The following is a 19,396-nucleotide window of genomic DNA, read 5'->3' on the forward strand; positions in this document are numbered from 1 at the left end:
CGTATGTACGTATGTCGATTGGGTTTTATTCCTTCACAAGCACAAGAATTTGCTTTGGAATCAAGAAGATTGGTAAAGTTGATCTTACAATAGCGCAGCCCTCCTCCTGCACCATAAGCGTTCACAAAAATGGCAGAAATATAGCCAATTAAGACTACTAGAGGGCTATGGATGGAAGAAATAACCAAATTCACTTTCCGAATAAAAAAAGTCTGCAAAATTTTATTTTACCTGGGCTTATTTTTATGTTGATTGCTTTTTAAACAAACTTTTGGTGTGGTATATGTCAAACACTTGTGTTTGCGTTCGACAAGCGGGGTTATATTTGTGGTAATTTCGATTTTACAAAATCATCGTCAAAATCACTTTTATTTGATTTGTGAAAATTTCGACCGATTTGACGAGAAGGACTATAGTTACTTTTCAATTTGTGGTTTGATTTATATTTTGTTGTCTGATTAATCAGATAATTAATGATTAAATCCCGGTGTTTTATAATAACATGTAATCAAACTTAAACTATTATTCGAATGTTCACAAAAATCTCATGATCTGTGTCGTTACAAAGCCACAAAGAAAAATATAATTTGCTTTGGATACCTTTAGCCCTCTCATGTACCTGGAGAGCAGGCACTATAGAATCTCACCTCTTCCTACATTCTCAAATTGATTAACTATAAACGGAACACTCGAAATTGAAACATATACTGTTAGTGACCTGGAGTATATTCTATGATCGTATTTCTACCCTACATACTCGGATTTACCGAAGCAAAAAGAACAAAAGAGGAAGAAAACAAAAAAAATCAAGTCGGACAAAAAACTTTGCCCGGACCTGGGCGCGAACCTGAGTCTCTGGTATCGAAGATCGGCTTCTTATCCACTAGGCAATGACAAGCCTGACTCACAATGCAGCCGAGAGTGTACGTAAGCTTGCCGTGTTGTGTGCACCCACACATGTGAAAGTTTGAGGGTGTCACATACGTGTGATAAGAGAAGAATGAGTTAATAATAGATAATTCCGAAAAGAGTGTAGAGCAAAGCATAACTCAGAATAAGGTGGGAGGCGGTATCGATGAATTGCTGGTGTGATGAAGATCATGATGATGAAAAAGGGAGATACTAAGATTACCCAGCAAACAATTATGAATGAGTATAGTTAAACAAATATATAAAGACATTCATAGTCAAGAAATGTATGCTACGGCTTTGGTTGCAATCAGTCATTACAAACCGGGTAATATTAATCCCTTGGATGATAATATTAACCGGCGTATACAATTAACGATCTGTTATTTACGACGAATGTCTTTTGCATGATACGTGCCAGGAGAGTTTCCATCAACATCTTTAAGAATATAAAAATGATTGCCGATTTTTGACTGAACAGTGGCCTTAACAAACAGTGGGGAGAGCTTGGCATTATAATTTTTTGATGCATTGCTCTGAGAAAAATTTCCACGATATACAGTTTGACCGACGGTATATGAATTGGGCCTCGTACGCAAATTATAATGTTGCCTGTTTGTGTTGTAAGCTCCGCAGATCTCTCCTGATCAGTGAAAGCTGATCTTCTCGATTTAACCGAACTGTTGGCTCATCCAAAAGGCTAACATTTCGCAGTAATTTATAGGAATCTCCATGCGTTATCATATTTAAGCCGAAAGTTGCGAAATAAGGAGAGTATTTTATGGTTTGGTGAACTCAATTCCTGAGGGCACAGCTTATTTCAGAAATGTGTTCATCCCACATTTTGTGGTCTTGTTTTAAATACGAACTAATACCAGAGATAATAGAGCGGTTGACCCTCTCCGAGGCGTTGGATTGGGGACTGTACAACGCCGTATAAATATGTTTTATTCCAAGTTTGGTCAGAAAAACATTAAATGCATGGGCTTTAAATTGTGAGCCGTTATCACTTACTAAATACTCTGGTACGCCGTAAACGTGAAAAATTTGTTCCAAAAGAAATTTTTGAACACATGTAGAATTGAAATTTCGCAGTGGGCACAACCAATGATACTTTGTTACGTGATCTAACACAATAAAAAGTCCAATGTGACCATTCTTGGACCTAGGGTATGGTCCCAGGAAATCGACATATAGTCGTTGGAAGGGTCTTGCGGTATGAATTTGGTTACCCCTCTCTGGTTTCAATATCATATTAGGAGGTTTTGTAACCTTACAAACCTCACAGTCTCTTACAAAATTTCGCACATCGGTCAGTAGACCTGGCCAATAAAAGTTTCGACGAATCAGTTCGACGGTTTTATACATGCCCCCGTGGGCTGCTGTTGGCGAGCTATGGAAACGAGATATAATGGTTAGGCGAAGATTTTTTGGTATCCATAGATTCCAAGCACTCTCTTCTTGGTGAATATCGCCAGAGTAGTGCTCGGTGCGTATGTAAATGAATTTGTCGACTATTTTAAGGTCCGGATACTTCGAGCTATTCTCCAAAATTTTGGATTATAGGGCTGTATAATCCGATTCTTCAAAACATGGGGAATTAAGATCTATTTCCGGCTCTGTGAGCTCCAAGACAGATACTTCCTCGGAGGGAATGCGGGACAAGGCATCGGGCACTACGTGATCCTTCCCCTTACGGTGACTTATGGTAAACCGATATGGCTGGAGCTTAAAAACCCATCTGGCCAGCCTGCCAGTAAGGTCTGGTTGACTCATAAGCCACCTTAAGGAGGAATGATCCGTAATGACCTCGAAATCCTGAAGCTCTAGGTAGCATCGGAATCTCTTAATAGCCTCGATGGCAGCCAGACATTCCCTTTCCGTTACGCTGTAGTTGCGTTGGGATGTATTTAGCTTCTTTGACATGAAGGCTATCGGTCGTTCTTCCCCCTTATCATCAAGTTGCACAAGGACTGCACCAATACCAAAATCCGATGCATCGCAGTGCAGAGAGAACTTTTTCCTAAAGTCGGGATTGGCAAGAACGGGAGCGCTGGTCGGACGCATTTGCTTCCGGAGTCCAGATAAACTTTTTCTTTGTGGACAATGTTTCCGTAATTGGAAATGTAAGTGAAGAGAAGTTTTCAATGAATCGTCTGTACCAACCAGCTAGTCCCAAGAATCCACGAACTTGCTTGATGGTTTTTGGTACAGGCCATCGTGCAACCGATTCGACCTTATCGGGATCTGTCTGTATGCCACCATGGCCGATGACATAGCCTAAGTATTTCACCTGTGTTACACAGAACTGACACTTCTCTATGTTTAGAGTCAGGTTGGCGTTTCTGAATTCTTGTGCTATTCTGGCAAGGATGGATATATGAGAGGAAAAGTCTTCGGTTATGATGACCAGGTCGTCGAGGTACCCGAACACGCAATGCTTGAGGTCTGGCGGGATTATTTGGTCCATTAAACGGCACATGGTCTGCGGTGCAGTGCACAGACCAACGGCCGACCTGGTACAGTAAACGCCGTTAAAGGTTTTGACTTCTCACATAATCCAATTTGCCAATAGGCATCTTTCAAATCAAGTTTGGTAATTACCTGGGCTTTGGGCAAACGAGCGAATATACCCTCGATGCTGGGAAGTGGGTAAGCATCTTTTGCTGTACCTTGATTAAGCCGACGAGCATCAAGACAAAGTCTGACCTTGTTTGGTTTCAAAACCAAACGCATTGGGGAACTCCATGGAGATGACGATGGTTCAATAACCCCTAACGCAAGCATTCTATCAATTTCTTGAACATTAAGTTCTCAACAGCGGGAGAAACTGGATAGAATCGCTGCTTAATGGGTTTTGCGTCCCCAACGTCTATCTCATGTTCAATTAGTTTAGTTCGCCCTAAGCCCTGTTTTGAAAAGTTTGGAAAAAGCTCAACTATACAGTTGAGTTGGTTCTGCTGATGGACAGTCAGAGGAAATTTTTGGGTCTGGGTTGAAATTTCTGATTTAGAAATATTACATAATTCTGACTTTGGAAATTGTAAGTAGTCAGTTTGTGGATTCTGAAAGGCTGATGGATCGAAAACAATTGCTCGTTCAAACAGATCAGGAGCGAGATTGAATGCTCTCCAAAAGTCTAAACCCAAGATAACCCTCTGGGTTATGGAAGGAAAGATGAGCATTTTTAACCGCCGAGTCGAAAAGTAACCTCAACATCTAAAAATCCTAGTGTTTTTTGTACAGTTCCATCAGCTGTCTTCACACCTGACTTGCTAGGCACATATTGTTCAAGGCCCGAGAAATCTTCTAGTGCTAAATTAGACCCTATACAGGAGACATTTGCCCCAGTATCAAGGAGACCACACTCACTGTAATTTAGGAATTTAATTCGGGCGTAATACCTTTTGTCGTTGGTATTATTTACAATGGATGAGATAATAAGTTTGCTGGTTAGTTTTCGTCTCTTGAAGTACGATCTTAACCGAAGCGTCGAACGTTTTGGTCTTTGCCTAGGGATATTTTGAATACTGTTTATTTGAAAAATTTGGTCACGTTTAGTTAAGTATTCCTTATAACGCACATGATAAGGACGAATGGGCCATAATATTTTGGCTGAGTCATTAAAAATGGGTTCAGGTCGTTTTAAAATAGTTATGAGGGGTGGTGAATCGCAATGTAAATTTGTATTGGTGGATTCAGTATGAGTTATGGTTGCTTCTGGGGTTGATTGGGGCGTGAGAAGTTTTTTGCAAGTCCTAACTTTTTTTCGGCACAGCGCACACATTGTGGTTTATTCACTTTTTTTGTGCCGCAACCATAACAAAAAACTGTGCGAGGTTGCACACAATCGTCCCAGAAATGTCCAGACTGGTCGCAGTTCCAACATTTAGGTGGATTTGAATTATGGTTGACTGCGTCAACGAAAACTTGGCCATTGGAATCAGTATTTAATTCTTCAGAACTATCGATTTCAGCTATGTTTCGCCTAAAAGCTGTATTTGGGTTCGATTGTGATTTTATTGCGACATTTTTTCGATAAGTCTCCTCTGCAAACAACTTTTCTCTTCGTTGAACCAGATTCCGTAAATGAGCAATGGTAAAGACTGAGACATACAACAGCTCATGGCGGATTTCTGGTCTTAGATTTCTGACCAAAATCTCTACGAGTTCTTCCTCAGGCATAAGGTGTTCTAACCTGTCCACAATAGAGCAGACGGAATCATAAAAGGATTCAAAATATTCGCCTGATCTCATCTTGCGATTTCTTATTTCCTCCTTAATTTCGAAACTTGATCGCATGTCTTTGAATTGGCATTTCAAAGCAGCGCAAAAAGAGGACCATTCTATGGAGTCTGTCTGTTTGTGGTACCTCCAATACCACTCTCTAGCTTTTCCTGTTAACAGGACGGGGAGGTTGCATATAATAGAGAAATTATTCTCAAAATGTTCTTGAGTCAATGATTTTATGCGATAGAGAAATTCTTCGACTGTAAATCCAGTACTGGAGCCGTCAAACTTGACGTTCCAATTTTGTATGATTGCAGTTAACTTCTCTGGCCTTGAAGAGATCATTTGATCAATTTGGCTAAAACTCTGTCTACGACTGTTAAACTGTTGATTATTATGACTATTGTTTCTAGGACCTTGTGGGTCTTGAACTCCTGGATTGTAGATTTAAATTTTCAAAAAATGTTGCAATATTTTTTTCAATCATGTCATTGACTTTGGCATAGTAAATTTTGGTTGAATTTTTAGATGAAGGTTTGGGCTTATTATTCCCAGGATTGTTTTGAGGCGGATTATTATTATTCCCCATCGGAGAATAAGGTTCAATTATGTCCATCAAGCTATCGGGGTTTGTGTGAGAAGTAGTATTGAAGTCAAAAATTTCTGTAGAAAGTGCTTTACTGAAATTTCGTGTTATAGGTCGACTTGCCTGTGCCGCTCTACCCTTGCCTCTATTTGCTATTGCCTTAAGCTTTTGAAAGTTGGTTGTTTGGGTGGCGGTCTCCACCAAAGTATTTTCGTTTATGTCCGTAGCACTATGGTGTTTTCGCAAGTCTGCTAGCTCACATGGTAATTTAGAGTGTGGGCATTCAGCCGATGTAGACAACGCCTGCTCAACACAAGCGCGATGAAACTTATGACCACACGTTTTAATAGAATAACATTCTTGAGAATCAAACTGTATAACTTCTTTGCAAACACTACATTTATCCTCAGCAGAAGCAATGGAATGTGCTCCTAAAGAAAAACCTAGCAAAGAAGAAAGGGGACTACGTTGAGTCATTTTAAACCTTAGTTTAATTTCCAAAAAATAAAAAATAAATTATGAATAGACGCAAAAGAAAATTTGTATTTCCTTTGTAAAATTTTTCAATACCGTTCCAAAAAAGGTTGAAATAATCAAAAGAGAACTATTAACATATATTTTCCATATGGCTATGTGATGATGTATTAATGGAGTAGAACCATAATATAGAGAAAACGACAAACAATTTAATAACTATAATTGGGCTATGGTGTGAATATTTCTTGTAAGCATTGATGATACTTTGACAAACAAGCCTGCCGATTATCTTCTTTAATCTGAACTATTATCTAGGGACTTTATGACGCAACTTGCTGAGATAAAGTGAATCCACTATAAAATAGGAGGCTCGTAGCTTTGTCAAAGAATCAGCATCACATACTGAAATAATCACGAACGAATAATAAGACGCCCTTCGGTCGATTTGATCTCGTATTGAAAAGGTTATTGGATAGTTTCCAGGTCTACTATCCGACACAATCAGACAATAGAATATCCATAGAAGTCCAATAACTATTCAAATACGTAGTTCAAACCGAAAAAATGACACCCTACCACCGTTTTTAAAAAAAAGAACTCTATTTATATCACCGGTCTATTGTCTATTAGGGCTCTGCAAGAAATCTGAAAACTAGGTAATCTTGAGATAAAATTTGGTTAAACGTTTGCTGAACCAAAAGCAATCTCAAGCTCATATTTATCTTCAGATAAAAACTATCGAAAACAATATGTATACCAAATTTTTATAGTAACTTAAACCCCACGCCAGGCGCCATTTATTTATGTAATGTACAACTTCGGTTAACTAGGTAACACCTAATTACCTCATTGTATGAGAAGTAGGGAAGTAGCTAAAAATCAAAACAGTTCTCTAGACGCCAAAAGGACTGGGAGCCATAATAAGCTAGCTTCAGTCAGTTTGGGGGTTCGTGTCCCCTTGACGTTCTACCACCATCCCATAAACTGAAACTATATTATGACAAAAAAAAGAAGAAAAAAACAACAACTCATAATGAGGTTGAAGAGAAATAATAACCCCAACTATTGGAAACAGATTGCATTATTTACCGTTTTCTACTACAAAACAATGAAAGATTCCTGGTGTTTTGGAATCTGTGGCCTCTTGACCCTTCCCATCCTTGGTCTTCTTGGCACGTATGTTTTAGCAAAGACCCCCTTATCCGCAATGGTACTTCGTTCTACTCCTACATCATAGCCATAAAATCAAAACTTTACAGATTCATTTTAAGATCAGATCTGACAACAGAATTCATTTATTTAACATAATAAAACCTACTGTAAATTTACAAAGCTACTTTAAGTTTATTTGGGTATAATCAAACTAGTTTGATAGAACATGTTTGATATCTGTATAATTATACTCTAATAGAAAAGTGAAAAAGTATGTACTGAAACTTAGTGGTACACTCAATGGATGTTAATGATAATTAACAAGTCTTATTTTACTCCAATTTGCAGATAATGATGTGCATTTAAATGAGTGTAGAATTGAGTAAAATATGACTTCAATATATCTTTGATGATCTATTCATATGTAACAGTGCAAATACAAAAATATAAAAATAATGTGAAAGCTATATAAAGTGCAAACTAAATACCAATTTATAAGCTGATTTACACCAAGATTATGATTAATTGTTTGGGGATTTCAAATTATGTAATTAACATAGGTAAAGCATAATAATTTCTCCCAAAATTGGAGCATACAATACTTTGTATGACTTACCACTATCTTTAGTCCTTTTTTGACGAACGCCGAGGCCTCGATGATCTCCTTATGGACGGAATGTGGCTACCTGGACAAAATTATTAAGTTATGCTTCAAGTATGTTACGTAATTCGAAATCTTTGTTGCGTATTTTATGGTGTTGTTGTGATTTGATATTCCTTATTCTAGTTAAACTGATTAATGTAAAAGATAATCTAAACAGGAACTTCTTTTCCGAGGTATGATCTCGATGAGTAGAGTATTTTCCCACAATGCCGGTATAGAGGATTTATAAATATGTATTTGTGCGATGTTGGTTATGGCTGATTATTTCTGGCACTTTCTCTAAATTCACAACCAGCTCTGGATATTTGGCCTTTCCATTGAAAGTCGTATGTACGTATGTCGATTGGGTTTTATTCCTTCACAAGCACAAGAATTTGCTTTGAAATCAAGAAGATTGGTAAAGTTGATCTTACAATAGCGCAGCCCTCCTCCTGCACCATAAGCGTTCACAAAAATGGCAGAAAGATAGCCAATTAAGACTACTAGAGGGCTATGGATGGAAGAAATAACCAAATTCACTTTCCGAATAAAAAAATTCTGCCAAATTTTATTTTACCTGGGCTTATTTTTATGTTGATTGCTTTTTAAACAAATTTTTGGTGTGGTATATGTCAAACACTTGTGTTTGCATTCGACAAGCGGGGTTATATTTGTGGCAATTTCGATTTTACAAAATCATCGTCAAAATCACTTATATTTGATTTGTGAAAATTTCGACCGATTTGATGAGAAGGACTATAGTTACTTTTCAATTTGTGGTTTGGTTTATATTTTGTTGTCTGATTAATCAGATAATTAATGATTAAATCCCGGTGTTTTATAATAACATGTAATCAAACTTGAACTATTATTCGAATATTCACAAAAATCTCATGATCTGTGTCGTTACAAAGCCACAAAGAAAAAGATCATTTGCATTTTGCTTTGGATACCTTTAGCCCTCTCATGTACCTGGAGAGGAGGCACTATAGAATCTCACCTCTTCTTACATTCTCAAATTGATTAACTATAAACGGAACACTCGAAATTGAAACATATACTGTTAGTGATCTGGAAACATATACTGTTAGTGATACTGTTAGTGATCTATGATCGTATTTCTACCCTACATACTCGGATTTACCGAAGCAAAAAGAACAAAAGAGGAAAAAAAATCAAATCGGACAAAAAACTTTGCCCGGACTTGGGCGCGAACCTGAGTCTCTGGCATCGAAGATCGGCTTCTTATCCACTAGGCTATGACAAGCCTGACTTACAATGCTACAATGCAGCCGAGAGTGTACGTAAGCTTGCTGTGTTGTGTGCACCCACACATGTGAAAGTTTGAGGGTGTCACATACGTGTGATAAGAGAAGAATGAGTTAATAATAGATAATATCGAAAAGAGGGTAGAGCAAAGCATAACTCCGAATAAGGTGGGAGGTGGTATCGATGAATTGCTGGGGTGATGCAGATCATGATGATGAAAAAGGGAGATACTAAGATTACCCAGCAAACAATTATGAATGAGTATAGTTAAACAAATATATAAAGACAATTCATAGTAAGGAAATGTATGCTACGGCTTTGGTTGCAATCAGTCATTACAGTTTTTCGTTGAAATTAAGCTTGCATAGCAGCTCGTGTAGATATTCGCTGCATATTTGCAACCAAACTCTGGGAATAAGAAATATTTAGTGTTTCTCACGATAACTTATACACACACATTACTTGGCGTGGTTGACGTGTTCTCTGACCGAAATTCGGATGAAAATCGGAATCGGAACCGGACCGAATTCGGCCCAAATTCTGATGAACTATCGTATGAATTTCTGATTTATTAACCGACGTTTGGACAGAGATCGGTCTGAATTCGGAAGTAAAATCTTATGAAATTCGGATGTTTTAGACGTCTTTCAGACCGAATTCGGTCTGAAGTCTGATGATCTATCGTATGAATTTCTGATTTATTTACAAGCATTCGAACAGAATTTGCAATCAGTCATTACAGTTTTTCGTTGAAATTAAGCTTGCATAGCAGCTCGTGTAGATATTCGCTGCATATTTGCAACCAAACTCTGGGAATATGAAATATTTTGGGTTTCTCACGATAACTTATACACACACATTACTTGGCGTGGTTGACGTGTTCTCTGACCGAAATTCGGATGAAAATCGGAATCGGAACCGGACCGAATTCGGCCCAAATTCTGATGAACTATCGTATGAATTTCTGATTTATTAACCGACGTTTGGACAGATATCGGTCTGAATTCGGAAGTAAAATCTTATGAAATTTGGATGTTTTAGACGACTTTCAGACCGAATTCGGTCTGAAGTCTGATGATCTATCGTATGAATTTCTGATTTATTTACAAGCATTCGAACAGAATTTGTTTTTGTTATTTAAAAATTTTAAAACTACGCAGTTAATTCATGAAAAATTAAAATCTTTGCATTTAAATGTGTGTTCATCTACAAAACATATTAAAGGTTTTAATATAATCTTAGGCTGTTAAATAAATGTTCGTGCGCCACTTTATAGAAAACAAGTAAAAAAGCGTTAAGTTCGGCCGGGCCGAACTTTTCATACCCTCCACCATAAAATATTCTGAACTAAAATGGAATAACTAGTTTTCATTCCTGTCCCCAACTTTAAGTGGGTACGTTAAAATGTCAGATAATGTACATAAAATGCTTCATTCGGGAGGCCCTTTTTTATGGTACCTATATCTAACTATGTATGTTGACAATTATTGGAGGGCTAGAAATTGGGAGGTACCGTTATATAGGGGTTATAATAAAACATGGACCAATGTTGACAGTTTTTGATGGGAGCCTTCAACGTCAAATAACTCCTAATTCGGTTAAAAATTGCAGCTAGAATTCTCAAAATACCGAAAATCGGTACATAACGTGGGAACTTCAAATGTCATTAACAGCTTGTTCGGAGGTATGTGGGCTATACGAAAATATGAACATAAATGAACAATTTTTGTTGCAGAATTTTTGTTGGCTTTTAAATTTCAAATTACAGAAAGTTCGTCCAAAAAATAAAGCTAAGGTACGGAAAATCGGGAGGTTTGTTTTGGGGCTATACCAAAACATGGACTTACGTCCATGTTATCCCCCGCCGGGGATAACAATCTTGAAGCGATGCGGGGGCTAGACGTCACAATCTTCTCATTTAACTTCTTGTAGTGTTGAACTGGGAGGCTGTGATTGACCAAAGGTTATCCACTCTCTGTCACGCTCCAACTCAGTGCACTGGAATTCAAAGTGTATCTCCGGATTGAGTGACACATATTTGGTAGTGATCTCCTACCAAAGTAATTGTGAGATCCCCTAACACCGGGGTGTTAAGCGACCTCGTGCCCATCGGTGTTCTCAAGGTTTGCAGTTAGGGTACCAACTGTATTCGAACGGAGCCTCGCGTGATACCTGGGCACCTCAGCGAGTAACCAGCGCCCTAGTCATGGTAATGGAGGGCTATGCCATGACCTGTCCTCAAATCCCCCAGTAAAACGTTCCCCTATGAATGAATCCGAACTAAACAAAACAAAAACAACCCAAACCAATCTCCCCTCGTTATCGACCCCAGCTATGACCACGGACAATGCCGCACTACCAAATGCGACTCTAGGACCTCAAGAATCCCTGGGTGGGGACGTGACCCCGACGACCTTGACGATGGACAGAGTAAGTCAAGACATTCTGAACCAAAGCAGGGAATTGCTTGATCTCATAGAGCAGAGAGAGACCTGCAGATTGAGCCAGGAGAGCCCCCCCCCTTGGAACTGGGAAGACGACTCCCTCATGTCGGATGAAGAGATGGACGTTACTGTGATTCCATCTCGGACATCCCAGGAAGCGCCTTCCTCGGTCCAAGGAGAGACCTCGAACCTTACCACAGCAGGTCCAACTCCTCTACGGGATGTTTGTTGGCTTTTAAATTTCAAATTACAGAAAGTTCGTCCAAAAAATAAAGCTAAGGTACGGAAAATCGGGAGGTTTGTTTTGGGGCTATACCAAAACATGGACTTACGTTCATGTTATCCCCCGCCGGGGATAACAATCTTGAAGCGATGCGGGGGCTAGACGTCACAATCTTCTCATTTAACTTCTTGTAGTGTTGAACTGGGAGGCTGTGATTGACCAAAGGTTATCCACTCTCTGTCACGCTCCAACTCAGTGCACTGGAATTCAAAGTGTATCTCCGGATTGAGTGACACATATTTGGTAGTGATCTCCTACCAAAGTAATTGTGAGATCCCCTAACACCGGGGTGTTAAGCGACCTCGTGCCCATCGGTGTTCTCAAGGTTTGCAGTTAGGGTACCAACTGTATTCGAACGGAGCCTCGCGTGATACCTGGGCACCTCAGCGAGTAACCAGCGCCCTAGTCATGGTAATGGAGGGCTATGCCATGACCTGTCCTCAAATCCCCCAGTAAAACGTTCCCCTATGAATGAATCCGAACTAAACAAAACAAAAACAACCCAAACCAATCTCCCCTCGTTATCGACCCCAGCTATGACCACGGACAATGCCGCACTACCAAATGCGACTCTAGGACCTCAAGAATCCCTGGGTGGGGACGTGACCCCGACGACCTTGACGATGGACAGAGTAAGTCAAGACATTCTGAACCAAAGCAGGGAATTGCTTGATCTCATAGAGCAGAGAGAGACCTGCAGATTGAGCCAGGAGAGCCCCCCCCCTTGGAACTGGGAAGACGACTCCCTCATGTCGGATGAAGAGATGGACGTTACTGTGATTCCATCTCGGACATCCCAGGAAGCGCCTTCCTCGGTCCAAGGAGAGACCTCGAACCTTACCACAGCAGGTCCAACTCCTCTACGGGATGTTACATCGGTCGGTACCGATAAGCCTTTTCTTCCGAGGCAGGACGCCATGGAGGAAGAAGCCGTGATGGAGGAAGCGACCCCCTCTAACACGACCTCTACCAACAAGAGCGAGAAGGCCAAGGAGAAAAAGGATCGGCACGAATACAAAAGAGCCGCTAAGTACTGCAACAAATTTGTTGGTAAGGAAGCCACTGACATAAGTCAGGACGAATTTCGTTTAATCGGAGTGAGGCTTCGAGTTATGAGGAGACTTGAGCGTAGGTACCCTCATATGGAGAAGATCCACGTTCCGGTCAACCAAATTCCAACACCTGGAACGGCTGTCCCCTCCAGCCTAACGGCTGCCAAGGGTGCAGTCGCTCCGGGTAACCTACCCAAACCGGGAGTATCAGGCTGTTCGGACTCCTTGCAGACACCGATGGTGTCAGCGGCGGAGACGGGCAGAAGGATGCCCTCGACCCTGGAAACAGCAAGACGGCTGCTGTCCTCAAAGGCACCAACCGTCTTGCCGTCGGAACAGAAAAAGGGTCAGTCAGGGACAACGCAGATGCTCAAGGCGACTCCGAATGTATCTGCCTCGTCGGTGACTGCCCCCTCTTCTGTCGGGGTAAATAGAAGCAGCGACCTCTTGCGAACCTCGACGATGCAGAGGCCTGGTAAACAGGCAACTGAGGCGTCGAAGGATCCCAAGAAGCCCTGCTCCTTAAGTGATGGAGGAGTGAGGATCGCCGGTGGCGCAACTGGTAGAATGGCTGGTGTGACGGACGGCCCTTCAACCTCTAGGCAGGCCAGTGGTAGACCAAAGACCTCTCCGCAGCAGTCATGCGTAAAGCGGGTCAGGTCTTCGGAGGACCCACAGCCAACAGCCAAGAGGTTGCTGGACCGACATCAAACCAACCATCCTCCCACTCTTGCTAAGGTGACCGCCCAGCAGACGGCAACTGGGGTTGAACAGGAGAAGTCCTGCAAAGGAATCTCCAGTCCGGCTCCCCAGCAGTCATCTGCTGGCGGGACATCAAAACCAGCGAGGACCCGGAGGAAGCTGGCCTCAAAAGACGTTCAAATAGCAATCATTGATAGGTCTGATCCGGAAGGTTGGATCAGTGATGATCATTGGTTGCTGGTTGAACGTCTACTGAGGAAGGCCATAACCTCTGACGAGGCGGACGCAAGTATGACGGGCTTTGGCAAGGCAACTTATATCAGAGGTGTCAAGGTCATCGGCTGTCAGGATGAGAAATCGAAAGATTATCTCATACGAACAGTCGATGGCTCGGGCGCACTCTGGGAAGGTTGCAAGCTAGCCGCGGTGCCTACTAGCGAGATACCTCGCAGAGCGTCAGCCACAGCCTGGGTGCCACCTCCGGATCAGGAGGTTGCGGAGGTGCTGAAGATGATCCAGAGGCAGAACAGAGGTCTCTCTACTGCCAGCTGGAGGTTTATCAACTCCACTAAAGAAGGAGCTGGTGCGGTGATGAAGTTCACCATGGACAATGAAAGTGCGGACTACATTAGGGATTGTGAGGGAGAGCTGTACTTCGGCTCTGGCTGGCTTCGGTTCCGAGTCTCGAAGCCACAGTAGAGAAGCTCAGCAGCAAGAGCTCCGCGTTGTGCAGATCAATCTGCACCACTGCAGGGCTGCGGCTGCTGAACTTCTCCTCTCCCTCACAAAAACCGAAGTAGACATCGCTTTGGTCCAGGAGCCCTATCTTCATAAGAATAGGGTTTCTGGACTAAACGATGGGCGCTACTCTATATTCTCTGCATCAAATGGAGAGAAGGTAAGAAGCTGTATTGTAGCGAAGAAAAGTTTAAACCTTATTCAACTCTATAATTACAGTGATGGTGACACGACTGTAGTGAGGTTAGAAGTAGGCTCTGGAAGAGCCTTGGTGCTGGCCTCAGTCTACATGCCGTACGAGGAACCAAACCCACCCGGTATACTGTTGCGGAAGCTAGTGGAGGAGACGATGAGTAAGGCAAACTTGATAGTGGGCTGTGATGCAAATGCTCATCACTTCCACTGGGGTAGCAGCGATACAAACTCAAGGGGTGAGTCCGTATTCGATTTTATTTTAACTAATAATCTTCGAGTATGTAATAGGGGAAATACCGCCACTTTCCATAATAGGGTAAGGGAGGAGGTGATAGATCTAACCCTTACAAATATGGAAGATACTTCTATAACTGACTGGAGAGTATCGGAGGAGTGCTCCTTTTCGGACCACAGAGCGATACTCTTTCATGTCTCTTATAGAAGTAAGCGGCAACCGCCTCATAGAAATCCGAGAAGAACAAACTGGGACTTTTTCCATTCCCTTACAACTTCCAGGCTGTGTGAAGTTCCAGAACCTCGCACAGTAGGGGAAATTGACAATCAGGTGGAAAATCTCACAAAGATTCTGATGGATTGCTATGAGATGTCCTGCCCACTAACGTATCCTGGTAGGAAAGCTCAGCCCGTCTGGTGGAACAAAGATTTACACGATCTGAGGAAAACCAGTAGAAAGGCATATAACAAAGCTAGTAGGACCAAACTCAGTACTGATTGGGATCTCTATAGAGCATCTTTCAATAAGTACAAAAGCGAGGTTAGGAAAGCAAAGAGAGACTCTTGGGTTAGTTTTAGTGAGTCCATAGAGGGAGTTAATGCAGCAGCAAGATTTCGCAAGGTGATCTCAAAGGACCCGAAAACCATTGGAAGCATTAAGCGAAACGAGGGCACCTGGACTAACTCAGCTCTTGAGACTCTAAACCTGTTGGCAAGTACACACTTTCCTGGCTGTCAAGATGCCAGCACGTGTCGACCTAGTGAAGATGCGAGCAGAAGCTTCAGCACAGCAGAGTGTGATCTTGTTGATGGTGCAATAAGTAGTCCCAGAATCTCTTGGGCGATCAGTACTTTTCAACCCTATAAATCCCCTGGACCTGACGGTATCATCCCTGCGATGCTTCATAACGCGCCTCGAGTGTTGATATCCATATTAAGGAAGATTTTTAGGGCTTGCATTCTGCTGTCGCACATACCGGCGATATGGAAAGAGGTGACGGTGATCTACATCCCCAAAGCTGGGAAACCTAGTCACACCTTACCAAAGGACTATAGGCCGATAAGTCTTTCCTCCTTTCTACTTAAAACTTTGGAAAGGCTACTAGATTTGGAAATTAGATCTTATATAAATAATGACCTTGTAAGCAATTCACAACATGCCTACGTAAAAGGGAAATCGACAGACACAGCGTTACACGAGGTCGTGGGTTATATAGAGAAGAACATGGATGACTCGAGCTTCACTTTGGCTGCTTTCTTGGACATAGAAGGTGCGTTTAACAACGTGAAACTTGAGTCTATCCACTCTGCTCTAGAATCACTAGGTGTCCCCTCAATTCTAATCAATTGGATAGATAGAATGCTCGAGAGTAGAATTATCAATTCAAATTTAGGAGAGAGTTCAATTAAGAAGTCGGTCACCAGGGGCACACCACAGGGAGGAGTCCTATCACCCCTGTTGTGGCTTCTGGTACTGAACGGGATACTTTTAGAATTTGACAGGTTAAAAACCAAAGTAGTCGCATACGCTGATGATGTAGTTATTCTAATCAGCGGGAAATTTCTATCAACGCTGTCCGACCTTATGCAAGGTGCCTTAGTAAAACTCTCACGCTGGGCCCACCAAAATGGACTTGGTGTGAATCCGGCGAAGACAGAGTTGGTACTATTCACCAGAAAGAGGAATACTGCTGAGTTTGTTCCACCAACTCTGGATGGGGTGCAACTAAACCTCTCCACTGAAGCTAAGTACCTTGGAGTGGTATTGGACCATAGGCTTCTATGGAAAAGGAACACCGAGGAGAGAGCTAAAAGAGGTTTAATTGCACTATATTCCTGTAAGAACACCATAGGAAAGAGCTGGGGCTTAAAACCACACATTATACACTGGTTGTATAATACTGTGGTTTGCCCCATTCTAACCTATGGTTGTCTTGTGTGGTGGCACTCACTTAGTATAAAAACAAATCTTTCAAAGCTAACCAATGTGCAACGTGCCGCGTCAATTCTCATTACTGGAGCTATTAAAAGCACTCCTCAAATGGCGCTGAATGCTGTTTTAAATGTTCAACCTTTGGACATTTTGGCTCAGCATCAGGCCTCCAGGTGTGCTTTGAGGCTTAGGGAACTTGACATGTGGCGTTGCTCATTGGCTGGCCATGCATCTGTTCTGCGGCGGTATATTAGTCAGGTAGAGATTGGTGACAGAGGGGGAGAGACTGACTATATCTCTCCGTCTCTTGACTTCAATATACCTGACGTCTTAATTCCCAATAGGGACGCATGGGTTCAGTGCAGACCAATACCCGATAGCCTATCCATCTTCACTGATGGGTCTAAGATGGAAGAAGGCACGGGTGCTGGAGTGTACTCAGACGAACTGAACTTCAGGTACTCGTACAAACTTAACGACAACTGTAGTGTTTTCCAGGCAGAAGTCTTTGCAGTATTGAAGGCCTTAGAGGCACTAGTGGGGGGGACAGACCTAGCAGACAGGGCGGTCACCATATATGTAGATAGCCAGGCTGCGCTAAAAGCTCTAGGATCTTTCACTATTAAATCTAGGATCGTTCGAGACTGTAGAACTGCTCTGAAAGCCTGCAGAGTGCCAGTAAGACTTTGTTGGGTACCTGGTCACTGCGGCGTAGTGGGAAATGAGATTGTGGATGAACTGGCAAGGCGAGGCTCGCAATCAACCGATATACAACTGGAAGTTGGAGTGCGACCCCCGCTTTGTCACTTCATTGACAAACTCACAAGGTTCCACGTTGAGAAATCCAAAAGAACTTGGCTAGACGCTCCTGGTTGTCGGGTGGCTAAGTCAATCTGGCCGGAGATCTCGGCACGTAGAACTGATTCCCTCCTCTCACTATGCAAGTCAGAGATCAGGGTTGTTGTGGGGGTCATTACTGGCCATTGCAACATCAGATCAATGACGTGCAGATGGGAGGCTAGCAGCGGTGATTATTGCAGGCTGTGTGAAGATGCAGAGGAGACGGAGACGATTGATCATTTACTGTGCCAGTGCCCCAGACTGTCGGCCAGGAGATACAGACTCTTCGGCGCATACATGATTGAATCGCTCTCCTACCTCTCTTCTTTCGACCCATTAGTCCTGCTTGCATACTGTAGAGGTCTTAAATGGCTATGGGGCAGACAAACTTAACTGCATGTTAGTCTATTTAATAACTAATATACCTCTTTTGTTTTTTTTCTTTCTTTTACCATCCCTAATCCTTCTCCTATACCCCCCCCCCCCCCCACCCGTCTCTTCCTCTCCTACCTCTTCCTCCCCCATCCAGCAACAACAAACTGGTATCCAGTCGAGCACACACTCACACGCCATCACATCACAACAATCAAATCCATAGATGCAATATCCATCATCACCACACTTACACAACCAACATCACATATACACCAGCAAAAATCACCACACACATCATCACATCACCACACTTTAACGGTCATCATCACACACAGAAACACATGCAGAACCACCAAACAACAGACTACATCAACAATACCAACAATATCCGATCACAACATAACAGGATGATCACAATGGACCATAAGGTCTCCGAGTGGAGTGGCTGCCTTCTACAGCAGCTGCGCATCCTAAAACCTAACCTAACCTAACCTACGTTCGGTTAAACATTTTAAGTAAAATCCTCAAAGTACCGAAAATCGGGAAGTATCGTTATATTGGGGCTATGTTGAAAATTGTTGATGCAGATGTGTGGTGACCACTACAACATTCAAATGTCAAATTACAGTTAGTTCGGTTAAAAATTGTAGCTAAAATTGCAAAATTACTGAAAATTGGGAGGTACCGTTATATGGGACGAACATGGACCTATGTTGACAATTTTTGATGGAGAGGTGTTGTGACCACTAAAAACTTCAAATGTCAAATTGCTGCTAGTTCGGTTTAATATTGTAGCTAAAATCATCAAATTACTGAAAATCGGGAGGTACCGTTATATGGGAGCTTTATCAATACATCGACCTTTCTTGACAATTATTGATGGAGAGGTGTGGTGACCACTAGGAATTTCAAATGTCAAATGTTCAAATTACAGATAATTCGGTTAAAACTTGTAGGTAAAATTCTCAAAATACCGAAAATCGGGAGGTACCGTTATATGGGGCTATACCAAAACGTGGACCTATGTCCACAACTTTTGTTATAAAAGTTTATTTACACTTAAGAACCCTAAATGTCATTTTGTAGCTAAATCGGTCTGAAAATGTAGCTAAAAACGTCAAAATAACGTAAGTCGAGGGGCACCGTTATATGGGGGCTATACCAAAACGTGGACCTATGTACACAAGTTGTGTTATACAAGTTTATTGACATTTAAGAACCCTAAATGTCAAATTATAGCCACATCGGTCTAAAAATGTAGCTAAAAACATCAAAATACCGTAAATCGGGGGTACCGTTATATGGGGGCTATACCAAAAAGTGGATCTATGTCC

The 19,396-nt window shown here is 41.9% G+C and overlaps 2 protein-coding genes across 20 annotated transcripts in view; one reads left to right on the plus strand and one right to left on the minus strand.

Annotated features, from left to right (window-relative positions):
- The window catches only part of LOC141401390 (lamin-B1-like), a 123,687-nt gene that overhangs the window by 75,414 nt on the left and 28,877 nt on the right, over window positions 1–19,396 (minus strand). For 10 of the 19 annotated variants that reach the window (XM_073981618.1, XM_073981612.1, XM_073981614.1 and 7 more), the window contains exon 3: window positions 7,971–8,040. The exons of 6 other annotated variants lie outside the window; for them this stretch is intronic. The gene's annotated coding sequence lies outside the window, so the exon portion shown is untranslated. The remainder of the gene's footprint in view (window positions 1–7,970; window positions 8,041–19,396) is intronic. 3 more of the 19 variants (XM_073981619.1, XM_073981616.1, XM_073981604.1) reach the window with 1 other exon arrangement.
- LOC141401614 (uncharacterized) lies at window positions 14,531–18,473 on the plus strand. Its single transcript, XM_073981944.1, has 3 exons — window positions 14,531–14,645; window positions 14,705–14,916; window positions 18,217–18,473. Exons 1-3 carry the CDS (start codon window positions 14,605–14,607, stop codon window positions 18,471–18,473), a joined length of 510 nt encoding a protein of 169 aa, XP_073838045.1. The 5' UTR covers window positions 14,531–14,604.

This window comes from Musca autumnalis, unplaced genomic scaffold, assembly GCF_047663935.1.
Source record: "Musca autumnalis isolate F117 unplaced genomic scaffold, ASM4766393v1 scaffold_4, whole genome shotgun sequence".
In the NCBI taxonomy this organism is placed as follows: Eukaryota; Metazoa; Arthropoda; class Insecta; order Diptera; family Muscidae; genus Musca; species Musca autumnalis.